At 38.0% G+C, this 25,813-nt stretch overlaps 1 protein-coding gene across 1 annotated transcript; it reads left to right on the plus strand.

Annotated features, from left to right (window-relative positions):
* Positions 1-200: 200 nt before the first annotated feature.
* CBLN4 (cerebellin 4 precursor) lies at positions 201-23,831 on the plus strand. The gene is made up of 3 exons (XM_015827109.1): positions 201-491; positions 8,192-8,308; positions 23,634-23,831. Exons 1-3 carry the CDS (start codon positions 201-203, stop codon positions 23,829-23,831), a joined length of 606 nt encoding a protein of 201 aa, XP_015682595.1.
* Positions 23,832-25,813: the final 1,982 nt, after the last annotated feature.

Consider the following 25,813-nt stretch of genomic DNA (forward strand, 5'->3'; position numbering starts at 1 on the left):
GGTAGCAAGCGGTGTGCGTGTGCCTGTGTGCCTCTGTCTGTGTAAGAGTGGTGATTTTTTTTCACCCCCTCCGCTGCTGGTAGGGCTGCTATAGCTGGCTTTGTGGCGTGGTCTGTGTAAGCGTGGAGAGAAGGTGGAAGGAGAGGAACGTTGGGGCTCTCCGCGCAAGGCTTCGCTGTCCGCCGCTCCTGGTGCTGAACATGGGCGCGTTAAGCAGGGCGCTGTCCATGGTGCCCACCATCATCCTAACGCTGGCTCTCTCCGCTTTCCCCGTCTGGGCGCAGAATGACACGGAACCCATCGTACTGGAAGGGAAATGCTTGGTAGTTTGCGATTCCAACCCAGCGACCGATTCTAAGGGATCCTCTTCTTCTCCTCTGGGGATCTCTGTACGGGCTGCTAATTCTAAGGTCGCTTTCTCCGCAGTCAGGAGTACCAACCACGAGCCTTCTGAGATGAGCAACAAAACCAGGATAATCTATTTTGATCAGGTAAAAAGATCATACATGGGTATCTTGCTGTAAGTAGAAAGACATTCTAATCGTTTCCTACGGACAAAAAGGAGCGTGTGTTTGGAGCGGGGAAGTCGGTTTTGCCTGAGTTTTATTTAAGTCGCGAAGGTTTTCTTTTAAAGTGATTTCACCCCTGGGAAAGGGACTAGGTTAAAAGTGGAGGGGGAGGCAGCTGCTTACAGTACTGAGATGAGATAGGATAAGGACAGTAGGTGGGAATCAACAGGTGGAGTTGATTTGCAAACTCTTTAATCCTCCTTTGAAAGGAGTGGGCTGAAACTTAGGAATTGGAGACAGAAACTTTTGGTCCATTCAGTCACTGTTCAGTTCGTAGGTTTTGTTTTTTCCTCTTAAGATGGACAGCAATTTCACACATGCTTTCCTCTGAGAATGAAGTTATTTTTTTCCTATTACTTATTGATTTCAGTTTCTACATTTCCACTTTACATTTAAAGGCACATGGGGGGTTAAATAAGTTCTGGCAGTTAGGACTTAACAACAACAAAAAAAAGCCTGTCTCACATTATCACATATGTAACAATTTTACCATTCTTGATATGCTGGAATAAATGAGGTAATACCATACAGTGCAGGAATTATTTAATGCTTCAAAGAGGTTAATACTGAGGGAAGACTGTAAAAATCAACTTGCGTATGCATCCTTATACTTTATTCTTGAGAATGTTTACTTAGAAATAGCAAGGCATAAGATTTTGGTATTTTAATTTAACTTTTATATCCTGAAGAAAAGCTGGGAATTTGTTAAAAGCTTCAAAGTACAGGGAGGAGAGATAAAGTGAAGATATATAAAGAAAATCTCCAATTCCCCAGAAGCACTTCAGTTGATTTGCAACCAGATTTCCCAGCAACTTAAATCTTTTATGGGTTTTCAAAATCATTCAAATTTTTCAACCTTAAATCTTTAAAAACTTTTATGAGGTTTCTGCACCCTACAGATCCAATATCCTACACTAGGCTTATTCTGGTGTAGTTAAATCGGTATGCATTTGGTATGGATATAGATAATGTACTAATGAAACTGAGTCAGATCACACTAGTAGAATATGGAGGCTGTCCTTTGGAAAATTCACTGCACCTTAGTAGCATCACTGCAGAATTTTGCAACCTTGGAAGGACTTTCTGCACTCCTCCCTTCTTCCAAATCCATTCCTGAAATAAACAACAATACTTCCTTTACCCATATCTTTTAGAAAAATAGAAAAAAATGCATTTCTCTTACTTTCCAAAATAACATACTGCATTTTCAATTTTGATCTAATGCGTCTTAATATAATCAATCAATTTTAATAGGAAAATTAAACAAATGTGTCAGTTTTCCTGCTGAAACTGGTGCTGTTTACAGGATGTAATTTTGGACTGGCAAAGATCCATGCTTTGAAGGAGAAGACAGAAAGGCATTGGAGTTGTATTATGCCAATTCTGGTTTAAAATCTATGTACCATATCTAATATCCTACCATCAGCTCTTTATGCATTATGTGTACTAATAGAGTTATAGATACATCACATTCTTGCAAATATCAGCTGAATGGTTTAATTAAGCCCACAAGTTATTCTTTAGTTTTTCAAGGCATATTCTCTGACAGGCTGACAGATCTGCATTTTTCTCCAGTGCTAAAGAGTCCTAGGAATCTTGTAACCAACTCAGTCACATTGTCATTAGCCTTTTCAAAGGATCAGATGTCAGGTATATATGTAGTGTAAGATACATGGAGATGGTGGAACCCCATGGCAGTTATCTGTTTCTAAGGAGAAGGAATAGAAGGCAAAAGATCAGTATTTTCCCACTTCTATCCAGATACAAAATATATAAGAGATGACTTTTAAATGTATATGCTTGAAGTATATGCTTCTCCCCTCTATAGTTGTGTACCACCTAAAAATACCCAACTCTTTCTGCAAAGTTTGAATTTCCTGTCTTCCTAGGAGATACCATCCACTTCTTGTCTTCATACGTTTCATTAACATCTTCACATTCATTACTGGATACATTAGCCAGCATATGTTACTCATTATATGCAAATGATATTGCTTCTAGAATTGTCATGACAACTGAAGTATATCCCTACCCTGACTGATCCCAAAACATATTGCTAAGGTACACGCCAATCCTATACATGTTTACTGAGAAGAAAGTCCCATTGAATGGAGTTTATTCTCCTTTAAGCTCACAGAAATGTATTTAGGCAAATAGATGGGTAAAGTGGATGATCTATCCCTTTCATCGACGTGGTTTGTTGCTGACATCAAGGCACAGGAGAAAGATTTGCAACTTGCCTTATGGGAATGATCCAAGGAGAACTTTTACAAATATTTTTTTTCTGCACAGCAAAAGAAGATATGAAGCTATTCTTCGTGTTACTGGTAGTATTGTATTTTTAGATAGTAGAGTCAGAGAGAATGCAATATTACACCTCATTACTTTTATGATAATACATCATTATTGTTTAAATGATGCTATATGTAGTTTTTATTATATTAATAATGATTTATCATATGGCTGTAAAGTTTAGTCTAGTACTGGAGCTATAGTTTTGTGTTATTAATTTTAATTTTTAGTTATCTTTATGTCATCTAAAGAAACGGTTTTGGGCAGGAGGGTTGATAAATGTATGCTGTAATATTTATTCAGTGGCATAAATATATATATATGTAGCTACCCTTGGGCTGTATCAGATCAGGGATGATCTAGTTCACAAGACTCAATCCTTTTTCATCCCTTGCAAATGATCTGAGAGGGTTTTCTCTTTCCCTGTATTTCACATATGTTGGGCTACATTTCTTGCCAGCCCCTTGCAGTATGATTAGTGGTCAAAGTTTAATGGGTGCTATGGTCAAAACCTTTCAATGGCATCAAATTGAGAAAGGCTGCTGAAGAATACAGGCCTTATGTGCAAAGCACATGTTAGGTGGCTGTTATTCCATCAAGGTTTATTGAAAACTTCAGATGGTGATCTGCTTATATATAAAAAAGGATTCACTACGGTGTGTAATTTAATTGAAAGGCAAACTAAAATGTACAATATACAAAGCAGATATTTCGCAGCAAGTTGCATTTAATTTGAACAGTGCCCTCTGATAAAAGATAACAGGGCAGAGGTAGAGGGAGACACATACAAAGCAGAATAAAATGATCAAGGAATTTTAAAGGCAACAAATTATGAAAAGGTAAATTATACTATAAAAGGTCCAAAGCACAGTATTAATACATCTAAGGTGCCAGGGGAAGCTGGAAAAAGACATATTATATTAGATTCTCTGATAAATTTGTGGCAGAAATGAGAACTGCATGAGCCATACTGTAGTTCAGGTTTTTATAAATTCTTCTGTATTATATAGAAAGTCTCTGGATTCTACACTTTTATTAAATAAAGTGATTTAATTAAGTGGGACTCATTCCCTAGTTAATGGATACAGAATTGCAAAACTGGCCAGGCAGTTAATAACAACATTAATAAAAAAAAACTGTCAACATCAGGCACACTGAAGTCTAGAAGAAGGTTAATAATAAATACATCAGAAGACTGAAGAAGACCTTAAGGTCCAAACTCAGTGGTGGAAATACTATCAAGGCAGTTAATACCTAGACAATTCCAGTCATGAAATATGTAGGTGGAATAGTGGATTTGACTCAAACTGAACTGGAAGCCCTGGATAGAAAGCCCCCCCCCCAAATAATCACAATGAATTATGTGCTTCAATGATGTTGACAGAATCTACTTACCAAGGAATATACAGTAGGTGGGCATGGAATGTTGCAAGTACCCCAGACAATTGAAGAAGAAAAAAAGACATTGGAAGACTATCTGAAGAATAGTGTAGAAGATAAGGTATGATATCATGAAGGCTTACTGAACACCAAAGAGACCAAACTGGCCCATGTGAAGAATAGAAAACAGAGATGGCAAGGCAATTATATGCCATATTAATATAATATGCCAATTATATTAAAAAAATAGCAAGAAAATGTGATAACAAGACCTGGAAAGGGCTAAGAGCAGGAGAGTTGAAGAAAGAGACAGAAGGACTGAATCTGACTGCACAAGACCATACCTTAAGAACAAATGCATATAAAGCCAGAATTGAGAAGCCAGCAACAGACAGCAAATGTCATTTTGGCAAAGAAGCTTAATAAAGAGTGGACCACTTAGTTATGTGCTGCAAGAAGATAACACAGATTGATTACTAACAATGACATGACAAAGTACCAACAATGGTGCATACAACCTGACTAGAACCAAGAAGTGGTAGAACCATAGAATAGGCAAAGTAACAGAAAATGAAGAAGCTAAAGTGCTCTGGGAGTTTAGAATTTAAACAGACAAGCATCTGTCACACAACACCCTAGGTTTAACAATTATCAATAAGAAAGACAAAAATGTCTGGCTAGTGGACGTTGCAATATCTGAAGACAGCAGAATAGAAGAAAAAGAACTGGGGAAAAAATCACAAAATATAAAAACCTGCAAATAGATGTAGAACAACTATGGCAAAAGAAAACAAAGATAACAGTAATAGGTGCTTTGGATGCAATCCCAATATCTCTGGAGTACCACGTGAAAACCATTGGCATTAACAAAATCATCATTAGCCAAATGCAAAAGGCAGATTTGCTTGGAACAGCTTATAGCCTGTAACATTACAATACCTTTACCACCAACAAAGAGCAACATCTGTCTATCCCAGGTCCTTGAGAACGACTCTTTAGGTGGATAAAAATATATCAGTCTAAACATCTATGTGACAAACAACAACAACAACAATAATAATAGGCACCTTGGATGCAATTCCTAAACAACTTGAGCACCAGTTGAACACCATTGGCATTGACAAAATCAACATCAATCAATTGCAAAAGGCAGCTTTAGTTGGAACAGCTTACAGCCTGCACTAATACCTTAAACAAACAACACCATCTGTCTATATGAGGTCCTTGGTAAGAACTTAATAGATGGACAAAAATGCCAAATCATGTCTATACATCTGTGACTGTGGCTGACTGTGTGACTATAATAGTAATAATAAAAAAGTTAGGGAGGAGAGATTGGCTTAAGAGCAGCAAAGAACAGAAATGCATGTTTCTTTATGAACTCAGCTATCATTTTTGTAAGCAATAAGGATTATGAGATTAAGCACAAGCTTAGTGAGAAAGGTGGGGTTTATGTTAAGGTTGTAAGGCAGGGGTGTCAAACTGCCGGCCCATGGGCCAAATGCGTCATGCCAAAACTGTGCCCAACTCCAGCTCCGGCAATGAGGAAAAAGTCGCGATACGTCGCAACACATCATGTGATGTGACGAGTTTGACACCCCTGTTGTAAGGAATAGACAGAGAAATGATATTGCTCAGGAAATAAAGACAAGAATTCTAAATAGTTCTACTACTAAACTAGATATTTTCCTCAAAGATAGATTTAATTCAAGAATTTTTGTATTGATAAAAAAGTCATGATAGTTACCCATTGCTTATTTGCATAAAAAGTAAGATAGTTATAGAACTGGGAGAAGAAACTTTATCCTTTCTATTTAGAAAACACACATATCAATGTGGGTCTTTTAAACAGAAATGCTGCATGTGTACAACTTCAGACTATCTGATGTACACTCTCAATTTATGTGGGATATTGGAGTCTGCATTCCAAAATGAGTGGGACTACAGTGAATATTTAGGAAGCTTAAGGGGGAGATGGGTGGTTTAAACTTATCTGCCTCTTAACCTTCATTTTAATATAGGATTGGCAGTGTGCAATCTGAGAACTACAGACAGCCTTTCAAACCCTTTGTGGATTATCTAGAGCTGTGGTGGCACAGTGGTTAGAATATATTGAGGGCTAACTCTGCTAACTGCCAGGAGTTTGATCCTGACTGGTTCAAGGTTGACTCAGCCTTCCATCCTCCCAAACTTGGGAAAATGAGGATCCAGATTGTTGGGGGCAATATGCTGACCCTGTAAACCACTTAGAGAGGGATGTAAAGTACTATGAAACAGTATAGAAATCTATTGCTATTGCTGTCTAATCATAAGTCCTCAGCCTCATGGAAGCATTCACAAACTGAACTGTAAACTCTAAAGTAGTCTGTACACAATTTAAAACAAAGAAACAAATCAGCAATAGCAACAACAACAACATGCAGCTCTGCCTATTATATATTATAACCTTACCCATTCCTAAGTTGAGTGGGATTCAACATGTCACTTCAAAACATGTAATCTGCTCCCTTAGGAATAATTTATGTCATGAAAGCATTCTGGATCTATATGCATGTTGAAAGAAGACTGCAAAAAATTGTGGAATGGGATGTAAATTTAGGCATGAATGCACACTGCTAATTGTGACTGTCGGTTGTCATATATATCTATATCATCTCTCTCTCTCTCTCTTTCTCTCTCTCTCTCTCTCTCTCTCACACACACACACATCTATATCTATCTATCTATCTATCTATCTATCTATCTATCTATCTATCTATCTATCTATCTATCTATCTATCTATCTATCTATCTATCTATCTACCTACTATCCATCTATCGTCATCACCTATCATCTAAAAATTCCCTTCTTATCACTGTAGGTGGTATGTGTCTTCCTCCATCTTGAACCCTCTATCAGTGGCCTGAGGGTTTGAGGGTTCTGCACAATACCTTAGCTGTCCTAAATCTGCACTCTTCTAAACAGAGAGCTCTGAGGTTCTTGGGATCAGTTGGAGCCACCCTCCTAGCTTAGGAATCACAGCCCAAATGCTTGTACTACCACTGGGAACACTTTGATCTTTAGATTCCACTAGTTCTTCTCTAGTTCCTCCTTCAGACCCCAGTACTTCTCCAGCTTCTCATACTATTTCTTCCTAATGTTGCTATTACTTGGCACTGCTATATTCTGAGTGGTTGGCTCTATATCCAGGGTTGTAGGGAGCTGTACACATTAGGAACTATGGTTTTGGATCGGAGCATGTTCCAGATCAATTCAGTGTAGCAAATGCCTTGCATTGCATCATCAATAGCTGAAGGAAACTCTGTAATATTCTCATTCATTGGACAAATAATCTTGATGGTTCAGAAGTGTTGTAAAGCTTGATCCACTTGCTTGTGTAACAGAAGTTTGTGGGCAGCTGTTTATTCAACAGTTGGCATTCATTGTGTTTTTGTTTATATCTGCCTGGCTACTTTGGTGAGGCTTACATAACTAAACCACTTGAAGATTTGTGCTCCAAATGTTTTTTAGCTACCTAAGTAATTTAATTCCATGTGAAGAGATGACTCACCTGCTTGAAACTCAGCAGGAACTGTAGCGGAACTAAGCAGCTTCTCAGCTAGTTGTACAAAAAATGTCACATGATTCTAAGTATACTCAGAAATAGGTTCCTGTTGCTTTCAGTAATGCTTACTCTCAACTAAGCATGTGGAGAAGTTAAAGAATTTGAGAAAGGAATTTCTATTCCTTTAATTGAAAATAAGTGGGTTTTATTGAAATAATAATTGCACACATTACATCTTATTATGAACTTGTTGGAAGTAAAATCTGATTATTTGCATACACTTGCATACATTGTCAGATGAACAATGTGCAAAATCTGAAATTAAACTTGGGTTCATTCAAAATAATTATTTCATTGTTTTCCATTGCTTCCATTAATTACTGGTTTCTTTTCTTTTATTTATAGATCCTAGTAAATGTGGGCAATTTCTTTACATTGGAGTCTGTGTTTGTAGCACCGAGAAAAGGAATATACAGTTTTAATTTTCATGTAATTAAAGTCTACCAGAGCCAAACAATTCAGGTATGTTGAATTAAAAAATAATCTTTGGGGTTAGTGTGGTTAATGTTTCCTTCCTTCCTTCCTTCCTTCCTTCCTTCCTTCCTTCCTTCCTTCCTTCCTTCCTTCCTTCCTTCCTTCCTTCCTTCCTTCCTTCCTTCCTTCCTTCCTGTCATATTTATATTGGATATCAGCTTTAGTCTAAAAGCATGTTGTAGGTTATAAAAAAATACAACATATTATAAGAATGCAGTATAAACATGAATGAAACAATAGGGATAGCTACTGGTCAGAAAGACCAATACCAATATATTTTAACTGAGAATTCAGATTACAGTCTTACATGCCCATTCTAGATATGGCAGCTTGTTCAAAATGACCGATTTCAGTTTCATGTCACAATTTCTTCATATTTCACTCATCAAAGAGCATCAAATACCAGGAATGTAATGCAGCTGAAATTAAGTTGGCACAGTTTAACTAATTTTGAAATCAAAAGTTTTAAGTTAAAATAAATTAAATTAAAAAGTGCTTGGCTTTAGGCACTACATCCCCTTGACTGACTGACTGACTAACTTATTGAGAAATTTAAAAAAAATATTATAATGAACAATGTTGACAACAGCCCACCTATAAAATGAGTAGCAACAAGTTTTTCTTTTGAATGTGCAAATTATTATGCAAATAATTCCTTTGAATCTTTAACTCAGTCTACTGACTCCATCAGCTAGCAGATAGTATCACAGTCAAGCATTTTTTTCATGTTTCCTAATAAGGTTCAGCTCATTGTAAACAGGAAAAGTGTGTCCTTGCATATAGATAATTATATTATCTATTTTTGATTGACCATTCCACCTAGTATGACTCAGTAAAATGTTTTGGTGGGACTTACAGATGTGATATTATGATTATTTTTTGGCACTTTTCTAGCACACAGTAACTTGAAATATCACCATGATAATCCTCGTATTGAATGATTGGTATATTTAACCCAATCAGATGCAGTGAGTTGGACTAAGACTGGCAAATCCTACATTGAAGCCCACACCTACACATAGAAGCTCACTGGAAGATTTTCTACTAGTTACCATCTTTCACCTGATCCATTTCATAAGGTTTCTGTTCTGGTGCACTGTTTCAAGCTACTGGAGAATAACAGAATGACAGAGTTGGAAAGGACCTTGGAGGTCTTCTAGTCCAACCCCCTGCTCAGGCAGGAAACCCTATACCATTTCAGAAAAATGGCTGTCCAGTCTCTTCTTAAAAACTTCCAGTGTTGGAGCATTCACAACTTCTGGAGGCAGGTTGTTCGACTGATTAATTGTTATGACTGTCAGGAAATTTCTCCTTAGTTCTAGGTTACTTCTCTCCTTGATTAGTTTCTATCCATTGCTTCTTGTCCTGCCTTCAGGTGCTTTGGAGAATAGCTTGACTCTCTCTTCCCTGTGACAGCCCCTTAGATATTGGAACACTGCTAGCATATCATCCTAGTCCTTTTCATTAAACTAGATATTGTGCTGCCCGGCTCACTCATAAACACACATAACTGTGGTTCAATGAGTTTATTAACATTCTCCAGCAATTCCCTTCACCAAAACCCAGAACTGTCCCAATTAAGTCTAACCATGAGCAGACCAAGGTTAGTCCACAGAGCAGTGGCCAAAGAGTCCACAAAGTGCTTGACAGTTTTTCAAACAAAATAACTCCACCAGACAAACTTAAACCCACCAGGCAATCTTAAATCCACACACAAGAGAGCTCATGAGGCAAGAAAAATCCAGAGTTTCCAAGGCATGATTCAATTCCAAACATGGTGTCAATCCAAAGTGAGGCAGGAATCACAATGATCAGAATACACACAGCTAGAAACCAAACACATTGTTCCCAGCAACATCCCCCTTCATCTGCCAGGCTAAATAGCCAGCTTCTAGTGCAGCCCATCAAGAAGGACAAAGCTTTCTCCTCTTGAGTAATCTGGCTGACCTTCTCTGCTTCTGCCTTTTCTCTGCCCTATGTGTTCTCAAATTAGGTGCAGAAGGCAGTTCCTCCTCTGACCGTCTGCAACTGCATGCTTTCCCCAGCTGGAACCTCAGCCAAATCCCTTCTGTTCAGAGCCATCAATTAACTCAGCTTCTGATGTGCCAGGAACCAGTTCATTCTGCCCCAAGCTGATATCTAGAGAGGTATCCAGGGAATCATCTGGGGGAGTCATCACAGACATACCCAATTCCTTCGTCATACGTTTTAGCCTCCAGTACTCTAATCATTGTTGTTGCTCTTCTCTGTACTCTTTCTTGAGTCTCAATATATTTTTTTATATTGTGGTTACCCAAACTGGATGCAATATTGCAAGTGTGGCCTTACCAAGGCATTATAAAGTGGTACCAACACTTCACATGATCTTGAAAAAGCAGTACACACATCCAAAAATATATTTTAAAACATTATCCAGAGAGAATGTCATCTCTAAAGCCATCAGACTCCAAAAACCTAGAAAGACCTGTTGAGATTCTTGTAAGCCGTTTCTTTTGTTGTTCTTCACCTATAGACAGACATCTTGCCAAACTAAAGCAGACTATATGCACCTTAAAACATAAACTCTGGAAACTATTAGAAGCAGCTGTTTTCACCCTCTGTCTCCCACACAAACTATCTAAACTGCACTTTTCTTGCTTCTCTGAAATGTACTCCTGCTTCCTGGGAATTCAGAAAACATTCCATCACAGGTGTGTTATTTCTTTTTGTAGCTGTGTACAGTAACCTGGGTAACTGTGGAAACTCCCAGAATTCTTTAAAATGGCCATTCTGAGTAGGGAAGTTTAAGAGTCGAAGTCCATGTTTGTCCAATTACAAAACACTGCTTTATAGGAACAGATGAAATAACAAAAAGGCCATCCCAATGTAGATATCTTACTGAATTTGAAAACCTTACCACCTCAATATAACACAGGATTTTAAAAGGTCAAAATGCAAGTGTTGGAGTCTGAAATGCCATGGAAAAGAGGTAGATCTTTAGCTGGTATTATAGGAAGATCAGTGAATTATCAGGCAAATTTCCTGGGATGGATGGTATTCAAGATAGGAAATGCCATAGCGTAGAAGAAATTCTGCCTTGTAGTCATTGGCCTTGTTTCACTGACAAGAATTATTCCAATAGTTTCTCCAAAGTGCTTGAGGGCATATATGTATGTATGTATGAGAACATTCCTTTAGCCTTACTGGTCCTAAATAATTATAGTATTTAAAGGTCAGCACCAAAGCTTTGAACTAGGGCCAGAAATGGACAGGAAGTATTTGGCATAACTGTGCTGGTATAACAATTTTGCATAAAATGTCATTGGATAATGTTCTCAGGAATGAATTTGTAAGGAAAGATATGTAGGGTTGAGTCATAACAAATCTATGGCAAGGGACCAGAAATTATTATAGAAAATAACATTAGGACTTCAGATCATTTTTTTTGAAATGGGAAGCCAGTTTTCTAAGATGATATCATGTACTTTTGAATATTTAGAAGGCACAGAATGACACCATGTTCATGAAGTTGGTTTGTTTTGGCCCTTGGCCAAAATGACTTGCCTCCAGAAGTTGTGGGTGCTCCATCACTGAAGGTGTTTAAGAAGAGACTGGACAGACACTTGTCTGAAATGGTATAAGGCAGGGTCTTCAAACTTGGCCCTTTTTATGACTTGTGGACTTCAACTCCCAGAATTCCACAAGTCATAAAAGGGCCAAGTTTGAAGACCCCTGGTATAGGGTTTCCTGCTTGGAAGACCTCTGTTATTCTGTTGGTTACTCATGTGTAGTTCATTGTTTTCCAGGAGCCATGAAGTTATAAAGACAATGATTAGACTTTGAAGGATTGCTAGAAGTTTTTTTGTGTGATGGAAGTTTAAAAGCCTCTTTCACTTCTACTTCAAAACCCTTGCAGACGATAAACATCACAGTGAAAGACATACTAAATACTAGTTGTGGGCTTCAATTTTAAACTCCTTATATTTCTGCAACCAACTGCCTCTTTTTTTCCCACAAAAAAAGCAAGATGAGCTATGATAAGGAGGTGGAACGGCATCTGGGGAAATGAATGGTCAACAGAGCATGCCTCTTCTAGGCTTATAATGCCTATCTTCATTTCACTGAATATATTACTGCAATAGCTTGAGAGCAATTTCGTTGTAATCTGCTTCTGCATTGCCTGAGCTCATGAGTCTGAAGCCTATGCCTCAGAGACAGTGAGAGTTGAAGTTAGCAAGGCATGAAGCCTGGGAATAGAGAATTCCTTTATGAAAGCATTATGCAGGTGGCTGTAACAACCAATTTTGAGAAAAGAGTGGCTTCTACCCTTTGCAATAGGAGAAAGAAATTTGGGATTTATAAATGATGCATATGTATATATACACATAATTTGACTCTTAGTTTGGTAGAGGATGCTTTTCTATCATTACAACTTTTGTGACAGCAATAAAGCAGGAGCTTTTGCAGGCATCTGAGGGCTACATTGACAGAGGCTACAGTTTTCCTCTGGCCTTTTATACATTGCCCTTATCATTCCCAGTTTCTCATGTTCAAAAAATTAAAATTAAGAATCAATATGAAGGGCAGCATGCATTGATAGAGGGTGGTGTGTGTGTTGGGGACAGAGTAAACCAGGGGTCTTCAAACTTGGCCCTTTTATGACTTGTGGACTTCAACTCCCAGAATTCCTCAGCAACATTGGCTGAGGAATTCTGGGAGTTGAAGTCCACAAGTCATAAAAGGGCTAGCTTTGAAGACCCCTGGAGTAAACTGACATGAATAGAGATTTACTGTGAATTCGTATATTTTTCCCCATGCATTCTTTAAAATGCATTGCTTAAAAATGACAGCCAGTTTGGTGTAGTGGTTAAGATGCTGGTCTTGAAATCAGGAGACTGTGAATATCTAGTCCTGCCTTAGGCATGAAACCTGCTACGCGACTTGGGAGCCAATCAGTAGGAGACTGTGAGTTCTAGTCCTGCCTTAGGCATAAATACCAGCTGGGTGACAATGGGCCAATCACTAGGAGTTTGTTCATTCTAGTCCCACCTTAGGCATGCATGTGAGCTAGGTGACTTTGTGCCAGTCATTCTCTCAGCTCAACCCACTTTACAAAATTGTTGTTGTGAGAAAAAATAGGAGGAGGAAAGAGTATTAAGTATCTTTGCCACCTTAAGTTACTAATAAAGTAATAACAGTGGAATGAAAATTGAATAAATAAATAAACTAAATAGAACCTCTGGGAAGTCCTCCATTCTCCTGGTATTGTACCCCTGAGCCATCGGCAGCATAAATTCAAAGACAGCAGCTGAAACAGTACAATGAAAGCTCTCTCTCCTTTTTCCTTTACAACTCCTGTAAAAAAATAAAGTTGGGACTTTGAATACCTTCTTCCCCAGTCCTTATTATACTACATTATACTGAATGCTAGGAGAATAAATGACAGCCTTTAGAATGACTGGGAATCTCTACATACAGTTCTGTAAGCCAGTCTAATTAATTTTTTCCACTCCTGATGTTTGTGCTTTCGAAACTACTTTTCCACAGAGGAAAAGAAATGGGATTCAAATATATATGTTTCCTTGCCGAGAGAACAAGTGTTCAGGGAAGGCATTTTCCAACTGGGGGGTAAAGAGGTTAAACAGCATTTCCCACCCTTTGTTGTTAGTTGCAAAGTTGTGTCCGACCCATCACAACCCAATGGACAATGTTCCTCCAGATCTTCCTGTCCTCTACCATCTTCTGGAGTCCATTTAAGCTCACTCCTACTGCTTCAGTGACTCCATCCAGCCCCCTCATTCTCTGTCATCCCCTTCTTCTATTGCCCTCAATCTTTCCCAGCATTAGGCTCTTCTCTAGTGAGGCCTTCCTTCTCATTAGGTGGCCAAAGTATTTGAGTTTCAACTTCAGGATCTGGCCTTCTAAAGAGCAGTCAGGGTTGATCTTTTCTAGGACTGACCGGTTTGATCGCCTTGCAGTCCAAGGGACTTGAAGGAGTCTTCTCCAGCACCATAGTTCAAAGGCCTCAATTCTTTGGCACTCAGCCTTTCTTATGGTCCAACTTTCACAGCCATACATTGCAACTGGGAAAACCATGGCCTTGACTATTCCTACTTTTGTTGGCAGGGTGATGTCTCTGCTTTTTAGTATGCTGTCTAGATTTGCCATAACATTTCCCATCCTTACTCTAGTTCAAATCAAGAAATTTAATAGAATATAATCTCCAATCTGGGATTCAGCATCATCATAGAAGCCATTTTAACATACATAGGACGCAATGGGATTTGTTAATTTTCCAGATGATTATCTGATGATTGAATAAATATGTATTCAAAAGATCAATTAGCATATCATACAGATGCTCATGTTTCCCCTCAGTCCAACTCCAACTACTCTCCCTGTGCCTGAAATTGTGTTATTATTGGCCACAGCTAAGAGGTGTATATAGTTCTTTGCACACGAGGATTTCAAACATGAAAGCAATAGCAATACAAGAAAATTCCTTACAATTGTTAATATTCTCACACTTCAGCCAGTGAAGGGTGACTTTATGCAATCTGCAAATTAGCCCTCATATAGAAACTCATATGAATCTTTAAATATTTAAATATTCACAAGGGTGGCTTTTTAAAATGATTGCTAAATTCTTTAGTTTTCTGATATGTATTTTTATACTGTGTTTTTTAAATTTGTGCTAGCTGCCCAGAATCATGTTAGTGATATGGGCGGGCATATCAATCAATCAATCAATCAATCAATCAATCAATCAATCAATCAATCAATCAATCAGAGACCCTGGAGTTGGTTGCCACCAATTCTAATTCTAAATGCAATAAAAGGAGAATGAGAAATTAAAAAATAAAAAATAAAAAGGAGAATGAGAATTAAAAATGAAAAAAGTGTTATGAATAGTATTTAATTCTACTGAATACAGTCCAGCTTTTTTCTTGCCCCATCCACTTCTTCACGCTGGTTATATTTAGTTCCCCAAACCTACATATGCCATTGGCTTCATCTTTCTTTCCAGCAATACCTGGAAAATTATTGAAATGAATTTGCCTAGCTTTTTAGCAAAGGAAATAACATTTGTGGAATGTAATGATTCCCAGGGTCTAGCCATCTTTTTCCCATATGCCTATGCATATCCATGCAATCAAATTCACTTAGTGCTTTGCTATGTTTTGATTTTTGGAATCATTTTGTGTTTTTCTTATAAAAATAATTACATTTGACTTAGTAGCAGACAAATATTCCATGGGCAGTGGCTACCAGAGATAGGGTCCATTAGCCAAATTTGGCTAATGAAGTCCCTGCTCTACTTCATGTCAGTGGAATGATTATATGAAACTACTTATTTAAGTGATGGATTGCAACTTCATCAACTACAGAAGGATCTGCTAAAGAATGCATAATTAAGAGCAACTAGCTTTAGTGAAGGATTGGTAATTCCTTGAGATCCGACTGGGTGATTCTATCTATAGGTAGTCCTTGATTTGTGAAGACAGTTGGGATGAAAACTTCTGTTGCTCAATGATGTGGTTGTTAAGAGAATCACACCTGATTTTAAGGCCTCTTTTGCTGTAGTCTTAAGTGAATCACATGGTTAATAAGTGAATCTGGCTTCTCCAATGGTCTTTGCTTATCAGAGGCCCACTGGGAGGGTTGCAAATGTTGGATGGCAAATGTTGGAGACCCTATCTTAAATCAGATGATTTTATAGACTGGATAAGGGGACTGAGAAAAAAAAATTGCCTCACAGCTCCAGACATATCAATATGCTGATCACAACCAATAAAGTTTTCCTGGCATAGAATTTCACTATCTGAGATCCAGCAAATAAGGGCTGTTTCCAAAGGAGGCAGAGGAGGAGAGGTCCCAGGGCTTATGGAGCGAAGGAACTGGATGAGGCTGTCGGCAGGCCCAGAGGATGGGAGAGAGGCTTTTGGAGGAGTTGGTGGCGGCGGCAGCAGCGTTCTCCAGGGGCAAAAAGGAGTGAGGTCTCTTTAAGGAAAAGGTGGAAGAGACAAGATCAGAAAAAGGAAAGGAGGTGAGATTGTTGTGCAGGAATACAAGCTAATGTGAGGGCTAATCCACATGGAGCTCCATTTCCATCTGTCCTGTTTGCCATCATTCGCTCCCTAGAGACTAAAATGGAAGATCTGTAACTTGAGCTGGCCACGAACAAGGAGTGTATATCGGAGGTGGTGACCCTTTGAGAGCTGTATGCAATGATATTTTATTTTGATGTATGCCAATTGATGTACTTTCAAAGTGACAATAAAGTTGTTGTTGTTGTCGTCGTCGTCGTCGTCATCATCATCATCATCATCATCATCATCATCATCATCATCATCATCTATTTCTGCCCACCCTGTACAATCAGCTAGAATGGGCATGTTGATCAAACAATGTCACCTGAGAAGTCCAGGGGAGTATGACTTTTTGGTCATGTTGCCTGCCTTTGGCATCTTCCCCAGATACTAGCATGACCTCTTCTCTGATTATCTTTAAAAAGTCTTTGAAAAATATGCTGTTCCTCCAGGCTTTACATTAAAGCAGATGCCAGCTCCGTTAGATTTCAGGTGAATGTTCTATTTCAGGATGCACATTGTTCTTTTCTCATTTTTGTTTGGTTTCCATTACTTTTAATGCTGTAGGCAGCCCAAAGTCTTCTGAAGTTGGGTGGCCTTCTCCATTAAATAAGTATGTGGAGATGAAACAAGTTTTCCTGAACCCATTTCAGGGTTTCATTTGGGAATATGCTTTTATGTCTCATAAATGACTTGTCCTAGAAATTAAGCTTTATTAGTTCGCTTGGATAGTTGGGCTTTAGATGCTCAGTTTAGATGCTCGCTTGGATAGTTGGGCTTTAGATGCTCAGTTTCACAATAGTGTCAGTTCTTACTGCCAAAGATGTGCTTAGAAAGAGATTCTTGGAACCATGGAAAAAATCAGAACCCATGAACACTGCCTAATCTTAATAATAGGCAAAATAAGGGTAAATAAATTAAACCTAGATAAGATAGAGAATCTGTTAATAAGGAGAAAATCACACACCAGAAAGGGCAGGCTTACAGCTGGAAGTGCTCCTTGATGTCCAACTGTCATTGGATATGCAAGTAATGGCTGTGATGAGAAGCACTTTTGCACAATTTCTGCTAATTATGCCAGCATGGTCCTTCTTGAACTGATTGGATATAGCAACAGTTATCCATGTCTTGATTATATTCTATCTTGACTATTGCAGGGTGTTTTCTGGGAATTTACCAATGTCTGGAAATTGCAACTGGTGCAAAAGTGCAGCAGGCAAGCTGCTGGTTGTTGATTGGTGCAAGATACTGGAATCCTATGATACGTATACTAAAATGTCTCTTGGCTACCAATTACTTACCATGCCCAGTTTAAATGCTGGTGTTGACCTTTCAAGATCTAAATGACTTTGGGCATGTTTATTTATGAGATTGCTTCTCCTTGATATTACAGTGTGAGAGGCTCTTTTGAATATGCCATTGTTGCCAGAAACTTGACCGCTTAGTCTGCAGACAAGGGATTTCTCCTGTATGGCTTTCAGCAATTGCCTCTCACTTTCTCTCAATGTTTAAGAAAATAGTAAAATGTTTTGTTTAGCTTTGATCTCTGTTTTTTTCTAACAATTATTTCTCATGTTGGTTTGGCTTTACATTTTGTTACGTTTTGTAGGTTTCTTTATGGTAGTGAATTGCTCCGAGAGTTAGAATAAACAGAAAGGTAGGATACACATCCATGAAGAAAGGAAACAAATCTTTGGGGGATTACATAAAGTCTGTATGCCAGGGGTGTTAAACTGCTGGCTTGTGGATCAGTTTCATCATATTGAAGCTGCACCCACTCCATTGCCAGCAATGCAAAAAGAGTCACGATATGTTGCGACATGTCACGTGACATGGCAAGATTGACACCTGTGCTCTATGCAATTTTTTGCTGCAGTTGGCAAACAGTTTCCTTGAGTGAACTAGGAAAGGACCAATTCTGTGCTCTTTTGCATTTCTGCTCCCTCTTCTTAAAATTTGCTTGGAAGTTATCCTTCCTCTGTAAATTCCAGATCCCACATATGGCTGGGTACTATTACCTCCATCACTTTTTTAATTTTTTTTTAAAATTGATCTTACCTTCTGTTAATTACTGTTTTGCTTTCAAAATCAATACTTCATGACCTTCTTCATGACCTTCTTCAGCATTATCCTAGATTTTGATATCAGATTGTTTGGTTTCTAGAATAATAGAATAGAATAAAATAATAACTTTATTGTCATTTTGAATGTACACGAATCGGCATACATTAAAATGAAATTTCATTGCATTCAGCTCTCAAAGGGTCAGCACTTTCGATATATGCTACATAAATATGACAAAAATAAATAAATACAGAATTATGCATATACCCACATATATTATATGACACAGAGAAACAACAGTCTATTTTGCATGGCGAGAAAAACGAATCATGCGAGTTTACCAGATGGATGGCATAGGGAACAAAGCTATTACAGAATCGGGTAGTCCTGCTAGAAATACTTCAAAACCTCCTCCCAGAGGGGAGCAACAGAAACAGACTGTAAAGTGGGTGTGTGGGGTCTCTAACAATGCTTTGAGCTCTAAGCACATAGTGCTTATAGGCAGCATTCTGAATACCAGGGAGCAAGCTTCCTATGATCTTCTCAGCTGTCCTTACCACTCTCTGTATGAACTTTCTATCTGAGGCACTGCTGCCACCAAACCAGACAGTGATGCAGTTTGTTAAAATACTTTCAATCGTGCCTCCATAAAAAGTGGCCAGGACACAAGGAGAAAGACGTGCTCTCCTCATCCGACGCAGGAAATGCAGACATGGGTTTGCACGCTTCACTAAGGATGATGAGTGGAGAGACCAATTCAGATTGTTAGTTATCTGCACCCCCAGATACTTAATACTGTTGACCACCTCTACAGTTGCATCCTTGATACTGAGTGGAGTATGACTATGCCGGCTCTTTCTGAAAACTACAATGATCTCCTTTGTTTTATCAACATTTAGAACCAGGTTACTTTTATGGCACCAGTCCACCAGAGCCTTCACTTCTTCCCTATAAGCATCTTCATTGTCTTCCCAGATAAATGCCTTCTAGTGCCTTGACTCTTGTGTTTCCTTCTGCATTAGTAAAGTAGAGATGTTGGTCCTTCTCCTGTAATTTGGTACTTCACCTTTCATCAGGATTTCTCAAATATGTGAGGTTCAGTCAGACCATTAGCAAGTTCTTTCAGTACCTTAGTATGAAGTTCAGCTGGTTTTGGGTCTATAAACTCATTCAAAGTAAACAGATCTGACCATATTTTTTTTTATCAGTCCACACTTTGTTCCTGTCTTTCCATCCTGCTAGTCATAGTTCCCAGATAGAAAGCATATCTTTTGCTGAAGACAACTTAAGGGACAACAAGAATTAAGTAGCTCTGTCTTATTTGTAATTTTTTAATATTTCTCCATTTTGACTGAGTAGTTAGTATATTGATTAATTTCTCTTCCTTGTGTTTTGATCATATTTGAGAAAAACCTTTCTGTTTTTCCTATCATCCTTTATCAACTCTTAGCTCTGGTCTCTCAGGCACTGTCAGGACAATTCTGGGTTAAAGTTGTGCCATTCTTTCCCCCTTTTTATTTCCTTGGTTGCTTTCTGGTTTTAATAAGGGATGGACTATTTTCTGCAGCCCCATTGGTTTCTTTTGCTGCCTAGGAAATAATGTCAAACAGAAAGTTTGTTGTGCTATCTGTCATTCCAGAATGCAGAACACAAAGTAATGGATTTTAAGTGCAGTGGTTAGAATGCAGTATTGCAGGCTAATTCTGTCTACTGCCAGGAGTTCGATCCTGATCACCTTAAGGTTGACTCAGCCTTCCATCCTTCCGAGGTTGGTAAAATGACCCAGATTGTTGGGGACAATATGATGACTCTATAAACCACTTAGGACAGGGGTCCCCAACCCCTGGTCCGTGGACCAATACCGGGCCGCAGCATGCCAGCAACCAGTCCGCACAAACAAGCAAAGCCCCATCTGCAGGATGCAGGCAGCAGACAAAACCACGCACCCTCCAGTCTGCGGAACCAGTCCCTGGTGCCCAAAAGGTTGGTGACCTCTGACTTAGAGAGTGCTGTAAAGCACTATGTACTGGTATATAAGTCTAAGTGCTATTGCCATTGCTATTGTTATATAGCAGAATGCAAAAAACAGGGGGATCAACCTATATTTAAGAGTTTTATCATTATTTATATAATTGTATAATTAAGAATTTATCACCTCCACAGTAATGTAAACCTTAAAGTACTACATATAGAAATTAGAAAGAAATTCTCAAACATTCCAAGACTACAGTCGAAAAACGGATGTATCTTTTACTAGAAAAATTGCAGGACAGAATTAGATATTTACTGTCTAGTTTCGTTGTCATCTGATGAATTTAGATTCTGTTATTATTAGTTTGCATGTCATGGATATTGGCTTCTCTAATTCTTTTTTTATTTAGCCGACTGATGCTGTATGTTATGTCAGTTTGTTTAATGATTTATTTTCCCATTTTCGCACTTTGTAAAATAAAGCTTTCTCACCTTTTATACTTTCCTTTCTTTTAACCTATTGGCATCATTTTAAAAAAAATTATGTCTTTTCTAGTCTGTATTGTGTATTTCATTTGAACTCCTGTTATGTTGTTTTAAAATATTTTCTAAGCTCCCTGAAGCAGTCTTACATTTCTGTCTGTTCCTCTTATATTTCATCTAGCTAAACTTCTCCTTTTAAATGAAAATAAGCCTCCATTTGAAATTAAATATTTCTTTTGAACTTTCTGGGCTGTTTTCCAATTCCCTAGGATGTTGTGTTTGCTACTATTTCACTATTTCATGGAAATTCGGTGATCCTAACAACTTGTCCCCAATTTGGGAATAATTTAAGATTATATCAAAAGTCATCTCCTCTGCTGCTCTTGCTGCTTGCTTCTTTGGCAGTTGGTCCACTGAACCAAATGAAACTTATTTCTGGGAAATAAATACAGAAGCTTGCAAAATTAGTATAACAAGACACAATAATTCATCAAATCTACAACAGTTGGGAAGAGCCCAGTTCAATGTTGAGCATGTGCATGCCTGCTGTTTACCTTCTAGGAATGATACAAATTTGTATTTGGCCAGTTAGTTTAAGATTCACTAAGGTAATTGATTCTTAAGACATTTTCAGTTTATCTTCCTTTGGTAATTCAGAACATAAGAAACTGATTTACATCAAGTCTATCAGTTCAACTATTGTTGGCAGTTGGTCTTGGTTGAATTTTAAAAAACTAAGCATAGTTAGATCTAGTTAGATCTTTCTTTCTCCTCTCCTCTCCTCTCCTCTCCTTTCCTCTCCTCTCCTTTCCTTTCCTTTCCTTTCCTTTCCTTTCCTTTCCTTTCCTCCAATTTATATAGCCACCCATCTTGGAAGCAAGCAGTGCAATTCTGGGTAGTGTACAACAAATCTAAAAAAAGAATAAATACATGAAAAATATAAAATCCAGAGTAAAACAAAGAATAATAGACAAAGGGCTATTAAAAATAAAGGATAATTCTGTGACTTAAATTTTTTCTAAGTTATGGTTTGTTTGGCTATAGTTTGTAAAATGAAATTCAGTCAACTATGCTTACACAATACAGCAAGACTAAGTTTTACAAATTATTTTGGCTGAATTTCCAGAATATGCTAAATTTATGGCTTACTGACAAGTTTTTTTTTCCTTCCAAAACTATGGGACTTTGTGGCTTCCTATTATCAGAATGATGTACTATGGTTTATCTACGAATTGTCTTCTATTGATTTTCACTGCATTACTGGATATGTGTGTGTGTGTGTGTATGTGTGTGTGTATAATATATACACAACCAAATAAATGACAATATTGCACAACCAAATAAATGACAAATAAAACAGAAAGATATATTTTAATTTTAGGCTTGTATGTGTGTATGTATTACATTCTACTGAGGAAACTTTCCCCTGCATTATCTTTATACGCAGTTTATGGCAGATGTGGCAAAGTGTGTATCTGTCTATCATCTACTGTATCTATCTATCTATCTATCTATCTATCTATCTATCTATCTATCTATCTATCTATCTATCTATCTATCCATGCATTTCATGAACATATTAATAAGAGGATTGTTTTGCAATTTTTCAAATTTCAAACACCCATGAAAGAATGAATTTTGGGAGAAAATGTCAATGCAGCAAGAATTGAAACTGATAAAGGAAAATGTTTGTCACTCAGGATTAAAATAAGGGTTTGATGCTCTCTGAAGAGCTCTTCAGAGGTGCTGAAATTGTAGTTCCAAAATTCCTTGCCAGCACATGATTGGAGAATTCTGGCAATTGAGTTCCAACATATTCCCTTTCTAAACTACTAGAAATATTTATTTTATTTATTTCTATCCCACTTTTATTACTTTAACAAATAACTCAAGATGGTGAACATATCCAACATACTTTCCTCCTTCTATTTGGCCCACAACGACCCTGTGAGGTAAGTTGGGCTGAGAAAGAGTGACTGACCCAAAATCAGCCAGCTGTCTTTGATAAATAAGAAAGTACTTGAACTGATGTTTCCCGTTTTCTAGCCTGGTGCCTGAACCACTAGGCCAAACTAGCTCTCCGAAGAGATTCTAGTGCAGCATGCTGGCTCAGGAATTCTGGGAGTTGAAGTCCATAAGTCATAAAAGAGTCAAGGTTGCCTACCCCTGTTCTAGGGTATGGCTATTCTTCCCCTGTTCCTCATCCTGCTCAGGTCTGCCCAGTCTCTTAATTTTGGCTTTTCTCTGATGGAATTTACTGCTTCCCCTCTGGGAAACTCTATTCTGCCAAACTATTCACCAGACTTTTAAAAGAATAAAAAGGTAAAGGTTTTCCCTGTCCAGTTGTCTGGTCAACAAACCCAATGGGTCCCCAACCCCTGGGCTGCAGTCCACTACTGGGTCGTGAGCCATTCAGAACCGGGCTGCAGACACGGTGGGCACATGTGTGCATACTCCATTTCCACAGCAGGTGCACATGCCCATCGCTAGCACAAATGGAGCTGCATGGTTGCTGGTTGCTCACGCAGAACCATCACTTCTCCATCCCTCACCATTCTGCAAAGCCAGAATGGTTGTGGAACATTCAATTTACCTAATTGTTTATTGATGTGAAATTGGCAAACAGCCTGGCCTTCTAAGGATTTTTTCCATCAACATCAGTAGTATTGGTTGGCTATGTCTTAACTTGAGGTTTTTCAGGACTTTTTCTTTTTGGTTTTTGGCAGGTGAACTTGATGCTAAATGGGAAACCAGTCATTTCAGCTTTTGCTGGGGACAAAGATGTCACTCGTGAAGCTGCCACAAATGGAGTCCTACTCTACCTAGACAAGGAAGATAAAGTTTACCTTAAGCTGGAGAAAGGTAACCTGGTTGGCGGATGGCAGTATTCCACATTTTCTGGCTTTCTGGTCTTTCCCCTGTAAGATCAATCTTCTTGTGACTTTCACCTATGTGTGGACCAATCATTGCTTCTGTTCTCTGAAGACCATCTTCTCATCCTCTGGATTGATTTTTTTTTCTTGGTTTCTCATGGGTGAAATCTGGATTCTATTGTATGGCATTTTGACCCTGTTTGAACTCATCCTGAGATTTCAACGAATTTTGTGTGTTTAAATACGGGACATTGGAAGCAAGACTTAAAAGCAGACAATACGTATCTATGCTTGATGTTACAGAATGAAGCTGCCTGCAAGATTCATTCCAAGTTCCTCTACTGGACATATTGGATTTGTGGGAGAAGTCAATAATTATATTTGCCTCTTCCCTCCCGTTCCCCCGATTCCATTTTTAAAAGACTGGCAACCAGGTTTATAATTTAAGAATTTCTGGAATAAAACTTCAATCAAGATTAACACATAGCTGCCAAAGAACTGTTCATTAATATATAAATTATATCTTTCTTCCCCTTGTGCTAAAAATTAACATAAATTCATGCTGTTTGGTTGCAAAAAAGAGTTACTGATAAGCATTTGACTTCATTAATTTTTGTGTACTCTGCTTCTGGAAGAGTCACACATATGTTTTCCTTCAAATAGTTAAGCTCAAAGAGGACAGCTCTCTGAAAATCTGTAGGTCAGATTGGATGTTCTCAGAACACTAAAGGAATTTGTATACTATAGAAAGGATTTTCTAGTTACAGGAAGAGTTTATCATGCTAACAAAAATTGCTTACCAGAGTTAAACAGAATCATTTTGGCAAACCTCTGCAAAACAGCCTTGTTCCTTTTTTTAAAAAAACCCACATAGTCTTACTTTTACTTCAGTTATTGATAGTAGCTATTTCTTAAAGAAAATCAGCTGAATGCATTCCTTAGATATAGCTAAATTTATCAGGTGGAGATGGAAATCCTTCCCTCTTATTTTTAAATAATATCTGTTTCTCAAGCCTTCCGTCCTTTTCCAAGTGTTATCTGGTTTTGCCTTAACTCCGTAAATGTATATAATGATGATAACTCTCAGGGGCATTGTTTAGGCAAAGTTAAGCCCTGCCCAACGTAATCCTAGGCATATATACTCAGAAGTATGTTTGCTGAATTCAATGAAAGAAACTCCCAGGTATATGTGTAAAGGATTGCAGCCTTAATGTCCCATTGATTTCAAGGAGAAAGATTCAAACTTCAAGTTAATTTTTTCTACCGAAATTAGAGGGACTTAAAGACGCTTAACTTTGGGTGCAGTGCCCCATCTTTTCTTTAGCAAATATTCAGTCCAAATAGCCAGTACCTAAACTTGGTGCAATATCTTCTGTCTTTTTGTAAAGGCCATATGACTTCATAAATTTATTTATTATGTTGCTGTTACATAATAAAAGTCAATCTATGTTACTGTATCTTGTTTTACCTCTGGGCTTCTGGATGATAACATGTTTAAGAATTAGGTATTAATGAGCATTATTTTATGCAAACCTTTAAAACAACAACAACCACTGTAGAAGGTAGTCCACACAGGTTCTCAATTACTGAAAAAGATTCAGAAAGCAATCAGCATGAAGTCAAGTAAATGACCAATTTCAATTCACAAAGCAACTTTAGACTGTGAAGTGGTTTACATCCATCTAATTATACCTGCATGCACAGCAATCCTGTAAATTAAGTTACTCCGATTTCCATTATACAGATTAGGGAATGAAACTGAATGGCTGTGATTTAGCCAAAGCTGAACAATAACTCTAAACAAAAAAGTGGAACTTATATGTGTATTTTCTAGATTATTGGTGTCCAAATCTCTTTTTCTTATCTACAAATGGCCATGACATTTTTTTTTACAGGTTGACCATGTTGAAGATAGCTTCCAGCCATTATAGCTTCTTCGGAGGAGATAAAGTTTTCCAGAAAGTCTGGCTTAATGACTTTCTCCACCTCCTCCTCTTTAAATGTTGTTGGTTGTGGAATTGTCTTTGTGTTAA

Source organism: Protobothrops mucrosquamatus, unplaced genomic scaffold, assembly GCF_001527695.2.
Source record: "Protobothrops mucrosquamatus isolate PMUCROS unplaced genomic scaffold, P.Mucros_1.0 scaffold3499, whole genome shotgun sequence".
NCBI classification, from domain to species: Eukaryota; Metazoa; Chordata; class Lepidosauria; order Squamata; family Viperidae; genus Protobothrops; species Protobothrops mucrosquamatus.